The following is a 9270-nucleotide window of genomic DNA, read 5'->3' on the forward strand; positions in this document are numbered from 1 at the left end:
GCATGAGACTCTGGCTCTCATTCCAGTGTCTAGGTGACTGTCTGCTCACCTTGACGCCATTTGCCAGGAAGGAATAATTTATGTCGAGATGCTGTTTGTGAGTGATGATAATAGCTTAATTTTCCCATAGCTTTGAGTTGACAAGCTATGAATTTGGTAGTGTAATTTATAAATAGAAATTGGAATGGGTCTGCAAATTGGTTATTAGATGCATTTTTAGATTGGTCATTACATTAAAGTAGAGAGGATGAAAGGACTTGTCAAAAATCACAGGATGAATTATTGGCAAAGCCAATAAACAAATCCTAATTTCTTCCTTTGACACATTTGTGTGTATGCTGTAACAAATGTACAGAGACAGCTAATGACAGCTAACTGTCAAAAAGCACACTACAGCTCATGTGAAAAATCAGAACACCTTTTATTGTTCACTGTTAGAGAAAATACAGCATATTACACAGGGAAACAATGGTGTGTTCATGTGAACACACACAGTGTGGAAGGATGTATATCCTCCATGTTTTGTAGTTATCCAGCTAAGGGTTTTTCCAGTATATTTTCAAGGTTACTCTGCTCATCACAATAGACTTTGTTTGTTATTGATTCAAATATGTATTCAAGTGTAAAGCGGTCAAAGACGGTTACAAAGCCTGTAGGAACAAGTGCCTCCATTCTGCCTTGTGAGAAAAGCAAGGATGAAAGCAAGGTGCATTCCGCTACCGGGAACGCACCAAGAGCATTTCTGAGGAAGAAATAACATTTTTCACGGCTTGTCAGCATACTCCCCAGCCTATTAAAGAGAAGCAATGGATTCCTATCCAGCCCACATAAGCTGATGCAGTTTGCCAAAACAGAGGCTTCTCATTGCAGCTGCTGGGAAATCCAGTGCTATGATCCTGGTAGAGAAGTCACGGTATCCTTTCTTAAGGCATCTATAAGCATAGGATCTCAGCACTGATCTAATGGGCTGTTGCTGCAGCTAAAAAACAACTGACACATTAAGTTGATTAATCCCTGTAGTAATTCTATTAACATCCTTAATGGAGGTATAGCATGGATAAATTTACCCCTCTGCAGCAATGCGAGAGGGAATTGCCCTGGAGAGCCTCTAACTAAAGTGTGGCAGGGACGTCTGAGAAAAACATTTTTCTGTTTGTTTTAGTGCAAAATGAAGTGCCCTGATGGGCTGGAAAACCTCCCTGTCTTCTGGGATTTTGAACTCTTCACAGCATAAATGGTGCACGTGTCTCCTGTGAGAGGGTGATGCATCAGGGCTCTGACACAGCAGCAATGCTCTTGGCACCCTCCCAACTGTTTGCTGTATGGCCACATTCCTTCTGTCTCTCTCACAGGTATGCATAATCTGCCTCATCACACGGCTTCTCAAACACAGCATTTTCCTTCACCTTTGTGGTTTCCTCTCCTTGTCCCTCCATCTGATCGTGATTTATCTGCTTGCTGCTCCCTGTCAGAAGGGCAGCTTTGCCTGGACTCTGTCATTGGACAAAGGACTGCTACAAATAAGTAGCAGAGCAACAGTCTTGACCTATCATTGTGTAGGGAACAGATCAAGAACAGAAATGAGAAATTCTCGATTTCTTTTTGTTTTCCTCCTGATTTTCTAGCCTGTGGAGAGAAGATTTACCTGATACATTAACCATGTTCATAGCCTGTTCCTAGGACAGCTTGCATTGCAGTTCTGTCATTAAGGGCTTCTCAGTATTCAGTGAATCAAGAATCGTATCTTTTAGATGGAAAGGACCTACAAGGATCATTGAAATCCAGCTCTTTGCCCTACACATGACAATCCCAAGAATCACACCATGTACCTGAGATCATTGTCCAAACACTTTCGGAATGATGCTCCCATGTGAAGTTACCTCAAGTATGTAAGAGCCAAAAAGGCACCCCACAAAACCCTCCTTAGGACTAGACACCATTTTTACAGTCTTCCACAACAGCCCAGGCTCCTGCTTCTGTTTGTTAAGACTATATAGGGTGACTAATGGGGCTGGGGACTGGAGGATTCAGACAGGAAGCCACAGGAGGGCCTGACTAATTTTTCTACTAGTTCAAAGACTGTTGCCACATATGCAGGTGCAGTGATGTGACTACTAAGCTGCAGTATCTCGTCTACATGGTTTGTGATTTCCATGTTAATATGCTAAATTTATTCTGTTTGATAGCCCATCCTTTCCTCCCACAGTGGCTGCAATCCCGAGAGATGGAGTAGCCCAGCTCTGTAGTGATCCAGGAGACAGTGGGAGAGAACAGGGAAGGTGTTTTGTGTGTGGGATGCACACACACACACGGGGATTTTATTTCTCTTTCTGCCTACGGTAGTTACTCTCCACGTTCAGCACAGGGATGAGAAGTCCTAGCAGCCACTTCTTGCCAAAGACTTCTTGCAGGTTCTCCCTCCAGGGCCGGGTTCTTACCACCATTCCTTTCCGCACCTGGTAGCGTGTCTGCCCACGCAGGATCAGCAACATCTGGTGGCAGCAGAAGCCGGCGCAGGCCAGTCCAATCCCAAGCCAGAGGTAGAGCATGAGGATGACAAACATCTCAGAGCTAAGGAGAGCTCCTGCAAACCAAGAGTTGTGGGGAGGGAGGACAATAAAAGAAAGAGCTTAGACAACACATCTCACATACAGTGTAACACAGCCCCAGGAACCAACAAACCACCTGTTTTCTCTGGCCACAAGTGGGGAGGTAGGAACAAGACAGGCTGGTTGCTCTAACCATATTAAATTATTTCCTTCATAGTGTCTGATGCAATAGACCTGCTGGGGAAATACTAAAATGATAATGGTCTCTGTACACTTCTCCTTTTGCTGTTAATGTGAGGATCTAGATTACAGGGACAAATTCAGCCAGAAGTAAAGCATATCTGTAAGACTCCAGCACTATTTTGAACCATGATTAATTTATTTAAGGGTTTACCCACTCATCACATTGAATCTAAGATTTCTAGGATTTTGAAAAGAAAAGTGGATCCTACAGCATGTAGATCCTTCTAGAAGCTTTACTGTTTGTATTAACACAAGGCAGAAATATTTGAGATTTCTCTCTTTTTCTCCATCTCTACTATAGGAGTATGTGTGTGTATATATATATACACATACATACATATATATATATATATATATATATAAATGTTAAAAAAGAAAAATAAATCAATAATGACTTTCCTACCTTTGGGGCAAGGCAGTTTTCATGTGAGTGCAAGAAAGAAACAGAAACCTTTCTGAAATACAATCCAAATTCCTTTTATTAGCTGCTCCTAGAATGCGCAAAATACTTGGAATGTCTGAAGCTCCTAATTCAACTGGTGGGATTTTAGTATATATTTATGATGAATATATATTTGAATAAAAATATTCTGTAGGCCCTTTCCTCTACAATGATTTTAGAACTCCTTCTGGAAAATATTAGTATAACAGCAGGTGTCACTGAGTGACCTTTCAGTGTGTAAGCAGATCTAAACCCATTAATATAATATTCTCTGTGTGCCCATATGATGTTTATGCACATATTTTGTGTATATCGGTATACTATTAAACACCCATATTTTCACACAGGCATATTTACACAAAGGAAATGAAATGTTTGTCAATACTGGTACAAATGTCTGATATCTTTTCACTGGTTCCTGTAAGGTTTAGAAATAAAAAAGTTCTCACATGCTTCTGTTCCTCTGGAAGACTTTGGGCCCCACAAGAGCAACAGTGATAGAGCAGGGATTGCATGGACAATAGAGGTGTACTGCCTAAAAGACGTACATGGGTGCTTCAGGTTTTAAGTTCAATACAAGGGTCACTGGATATGCATCTCTTGCTTCCTGTTTTGCAATCTGTGAATCTCATCTTTTCCACCTGGCAGTGCTGTAAGTGAGAGATTGGGGCCAGCTCCTCTGAGGATAATTTGTAAGGACACTGACTACAGGCTCAGGCTTTCAGAGACTGTCTTCACTTGAAAAAGGCGCAGGAATCATTCCATTTTCTTCCTAAATGCAGTGTCATCTTTCCCTTCTTATTAGAGCCCATTCAGCTCAGTGGGCTCCGTATGCAACACAGCAAGAGAAGAACAAGCCCCTTAGGATAATGACAAATCCTCATACCAATTCTGTCAGAATAACTTAATCTACCAGGTAAGAAGCCCAGAGCCAAATATTGGATTCTCCATCCCTCTTTTACTGGACCAGAGTGTGACAGATATTTGTTCTTTCCTACAGCTGATACTGAGATGGGATATGGAGAGAGACATTTTCCTTAGACCCTTTGCAAGGCAGCTATAAGCTTTATTCATATGACTTGCTGAAATTCAGCATCCAGGAAGTAATTACCCTTGTTTCTCCTTGAAAATATTAAGCCTCTCTGAGCCATCCTGTTCAGACGTGATTTTTAAATTTTTTTTCTTCAGGTTACCTACATAAAGCTTTTTCTGTGATTTCTTTTGTGGGTCCAATCTGATGTGTTTACAATAGTGCTCTCCATTTGTCCCTCATCCCCACAGTCTCTTTTAGTCTCAGATTCTTTTTTGCTCTAGGTGACCCAGTGTGATCTCAAGCTTATATTGCCATATATTATCCATGCCAGAAAAGCTGTATTGTAGGCTGCAGTTATAGACTTTGGATCAGATTCTGAAATCCATGCCTGAGTACAGTCTGGGAAGAATGAGCCAGCTGAAAACTTTCCCAGCATGAAAGCAGGGAACACTTCCTGCCGACCAGCAGATTCACCCTTCATCCTCCTTTACTACTTCTGCAGTACAGTGGCATGATGGAGAAGAAGAAAGATAAAGTGTTTTCCCTGCTATCACAGTTCTCTGTTTGGATCATACAACAACCCTTAAGTAATAGTTACATTAGCTGAAAAATACTGTGTGAGGAACCCTTCCAGGTAACTGTTCAGGACTGTGTTTTTCTTTCCTGAAATGGAAGTTAAACGTGCTGGTAGAAACCAGTAGGCCCTTCCTCCCAAGCAATCAAGACACCACATGCCTGTATCTTACTGTGTGAGGCAGCAGTTCTCTTCTTAGCAAAACTAGAGGTTTGGTGGGAGCTGCTGGATGCTGCTGCCTCTCAAGGCACCCTCTCAAGGGTGTTCTGGCTCTTAGCCCTGCACCCAGACCCATTGTGTCCCACTCAAACACTGTGCACATGATGTCTTGGCACCACAGTTGCTGACACCAGAGCTGGGGCACTTTGGTGTCTCAGCAAATATATGCCAGGACCCACCTCTGTGCACATGAGCCCTCAGAGTCATAGGAAACTAATTCCTTGATAATCTCCTCCCACATCCCTGCTCCCCCTCCCAGACTGCTGTGCTGAGCAGAGCTTAGGGGAAAACCATTCCCAGTGTTTTTAATGCTAGTAAAGCTCATGCAACATTATTTACAAAAATTCTTCTAGCTGGAAAGATGATTCCATAAAAATGTCATGGCAGGATTTCATGTTTATTGTCTCTCAGTGATTACCATGACAAATCTGCTAATTTGCCAAGTAGAGAGATATTTGTTTGTTTTCAGATGGCAACCCTGCAAACCCAGCCTGGAATCTGAAAAGCAAGTTGGGGCCTCTCTGGCTCCTGTATCCCCAGCACTGGAGTCTCCACACTCAGATCTTAATCAACACTTATGTTGACAGTGCACTAGCCAAAAGAGACTCCCTTCTTACTGAGCTCAGCTGAACCTCGAAAGCTAAAATATATGGGATACCTATTTTAGTCTAGTAAAAGCTGATGTAAGTGTGTGAGGCAGGAGCTGCAAAGGGGGAAATGGCAATTTTCTGCAGTCACTCTCAGGGCAGAGTAACAGTCTAGGCTGTCTGCATAATCCCTTCTCTGAGGTCAGGATCTGTTTAACTCTTGGATTTGGACAGAGAAAGGGTTGGGGCTGGAGAATTTGAGGGTGTGTTGAAAGGTGAAGAGGCAAGGCTTCTTGCTCTTCAAGAGCAGAGGATGAGTTAGGGAGCAAAATCAGGAGAGGGAAGGAGAAGGGTTGTGGAGATTTACAGAAAGGCAGGGAGAGAGGGGAAAGGGGAAGAAGTAGAAAGAAGGGTGAGGAATGGTGGCAAGGAGAAGGAGGTATTTGCTTTTGGTGTGGAGCTTTTGCAAAGAGCAGCACAGAGAATTTCCCCTGGTTCTCTGTGGACTTGTGTCCCAGACTGGGATCACAAGAGAGGTACCTAATCATGTCACATTAACTCCTTTCTTGGTTTCTGTTGTCTGAACCCCAATTCTCCTGTGCTAGAAGGATGAAAAAATCTCAGTAAGTTTGCACTGCCAGGAGGCAGGAGGTGGGTGACAGTGAAGGGAGTGAGTGGACCTGGATGAAGAGAATGAAGATATACCTGCTGGGATATGGGGAACTTGCAGATTTGTAGGGTACAAAAACATACAAGACCCCCCACCTCAACCTGTAGGACAGGCAAAAGATCCCTCATACCTGCAGTGAAATCTGTCTCCTCTGTCTAATTACAACACATGTTCTACATAACAGATAGTCCTATTCCATCACCACCAAGTTGGTTATGGGGCATTTCTAGAGCCTAATGCATTAGGAATATGGCTATGGCTGTAACCTGGAGTGGGTCCCAGCTTCTTTTTCAGGTGAAGCAAAGTCTTTTGAGAAGGCTGGCTGTAGCCTCCAAAGAAGGCCAGTTGCCCCTCTTGCCCATTTCCATACCACACCTCTACACAGACAGCTATCCAAGGAAGATCAGGTCCCCCCATCCCAGAAACCCTGGAGTAGGAACATGCTCCTCACCTCTGAGCAAGAAGTCCTTACCTGAGAAGAATTGGCTGATGGAGTGAGGCAGAAGAGTGAGGAAGGCCAGTGGGTCCGCAAAGGACATGGAAAGTGTAGCAGAAATGTAAGCCATGCCTACCACCAGGGAGTCAAGGCAAGCCAGGGAGGTGTAGAGGCAGAACATGATGAAGTTTCGCATGTTCCTGCTCCCGATGCAGTTCCCTGTGAAGAAACAGTGGTGGTCATGCCTCTGGGTGACTCTGGCACACAGTCTACAGAAGTGAGTGCAGGGTAAGGCTGAGCCAGGGGACCTGTTTCCGTCCAGCCAGTCTGCCATTTCGGCTCCTTTGCCCAAGTTTAAGTCCTTGCCCAAGTCCTCGGGGGAGCTCTGGATCACAAGGATGTAGTTGCCCAGGGCATTAGCTGAGAGGAAGAGGAAGAGGGCCCCATGCAGCAGAGCAGGCGAGAAAAGTGGGGTGGTGGAAGGGTCTCTGAACATGCTGGGGATGAAGACAAAGATCTGGAGGACGAAGGTCACTAGGGAGATGCACAAGAAGTAGGCTGGAGCGACAACATTGAGCAACCTGAGAACTAGCATTGCGGATTACGTTCCTGCGGGGGAAAGCATGGAGAGAAGGAACATCACCGCTCCGGCTGCACACTTCATCCTTCCATTTCCTGCCGGGTCCCGGCCCCGCTGCCTTCGGGAAATGCCCTCCGGGGGCCGCTCTCCCTCGCCGCCGCCCCACGGCCCCGGCCGGGCCGGGACAAAGGGACAGCCCGTGGGCAGCGACCGCTCCCCGGTCCCCCGAGGAGACACCCCGTCCCCGGCGCCAGCCTCCGGGGAACTTGCAGCCGCGGTGCCCCGGAGGGGCTGCAGAGGCTGGAAGGGGAGAGGCGGCTCCCGCGGTGTGCTGGCGATGTGAACACTGCTCTGTTCGCCCAGCAGAGTCTCTCTGCCAGGCAGGGTCAGTTTTGGTATTGCATGAGAGGAAAAAAGGTGGTGCTGGAGGAGGGGGGAGTGAATTGGAAAGGAGGGGTGGGAGGAGGAGAAGGGGAGGGGGGAGAGGTTGCTCTAATCCACTGCAATACGGATCAAATCCAATGCTCTAATTTATCCCTTAAAGCCACGGATCTACAGATTACCTCTATGACCGCTGCCCTGTTCTGCACGAAATTAGAAAATATACAAAACAGCTGGTCAAGTGCTGTCCGGATGCAACCTGCGGCGCTCGGCTACCGAGCCGGGGCAGCCCCGCAGCTGCAGCCGCAGCTCTGCCCGGGCACGACGCATCCCCGCCGGACGGGCGGGCACCCCCGGCCCCGGGGCTCAGCCTGCATCATCAGGGCACAGGATAGCCCGGGGGGCCACACGCGGCGGGGCAGCGAGCTGGGTGGCGGTGTGGCTGCCCCGGCACCCCGAGCACACCCACGCCGGCAGCCCCAAGGACTCCCCAGCGCCGGTGTCTGCAGAGCCCCGGCGGCCCCGGACCCGCCTCGGCCCCGCGGCGCTGCAGGCTTCACGCTGCCACCTTGCAGTCCCCTTGTCCCCAGGCACGGCGGGTGCCGCCCGGTACCGGCGTGTCTGGCGCCGGTGGAGCCGCTGCTATAGCCGGCTATGCCGAGAACCCCACGGCAGCCGAGCCGGAGCGCAGCCCGGAGTCTGCCTTGTTCTTCCTCTCCCCCTTCCTCTTCCTCTCCCTTCCTGCTCTTTTCCTGTCCCTCTTCTCTCAGCCCCTGCCCCGTGTCTGTCTCTCTCCGTCCAATGCCCCGTGTCTCTCCTTGTGCTTGTCCTCGTCCCTGTGCTTTTCAACCCCGGACTTCTCTTCTCCTTCTCCCCCCCTCTCTATGTCTCCCCCCCCCGCCCTGTTCTTGTCCGGTCTTCTCCCTTCCCGACCCTCCCCGTGTTCCTGCCCCCGCCCCTGCCCGTCCCCACCGTAGCTGTCCCTTCAGCACCACTCGCACCAGCTGCAGATCCTGCCACCTCCCACCGAGCACGACCCGGGCCAGAGGAAGAGAAAGATGTTCTTGGGCCTCTGAGATTCTGACAAGTCCCACGGGAGATCAGAAGGGTGGGAGGAGGCATTTTGCTGCTTCAGCCCGCAGAACACCATTCCTTCCCACAGTGTGGGTGAGGGAGGCAAGGTGAGGTTTCTGTGTGTCCCCGTGCTGCCCCAAAGCTGCCCCTGTTGGAAGCAGCATTAAAGGCAAGGGGAAATGTGGGGGGCGGGTGGGGAGTCTCTGCAGGTTCAAAGCCTCCCTTAACACAAGCAGGAAAGGCTTTGATCTGGGCAGGTGGTGCCTGGGCAGTAGAAGTAGCCTGGTGCTGGTAGAAGTTTTGCAGACATGTTTTCTCTCTGATAGCTACACACCCTCACCCCCCTCTGCCCACCCACGCTATCCTTGTACTGTCTACACAGGCTCTGTGCACAGCCTCTCCTTCTCCTACACACCTACGTGCTGCACCCTCCCAGCTCTGATGAATAGCATCCCTGTCTCCCTCCACAGATGAGCCACCCA

General features: G+C 48.1%; 1 protein-coding gene across 1 annotated transcript; it reads right to left on the reverse strand.

The window, feature by feature from the left end:
• Positions 1-2318: 2318 nt before the first annotated feature.
• ZDHHC22 (zDHHC palmitoyltransferase 22) lies at positions 2319-7348 on the reverse strand (the record flags this gene model as incomplete). The annotated part of the gene is made up of 2 exons (XM_082284161.1): positions 2319-2584; positions 6790-7348. 2 exons carry the CDS (start codon positions 7346-7348, stop codon positions 2319-2321), a joined length of 825 nt encoding a protein of 274 aa, XP_082140287.1.
• Positions 7349-9270: the final 1922 nt, after the last annotated feature.

This window comes from Coloeus monedula (genome assembly GCF_965178545.1).
Source record: "Coloeus monedula genome assembly, chromosome: 6".
NCBI lineage: Eukaryota > Metazoa > Chordata > Aves > Passeriformes > Corvidae > Coloeus > Coloeus monedula.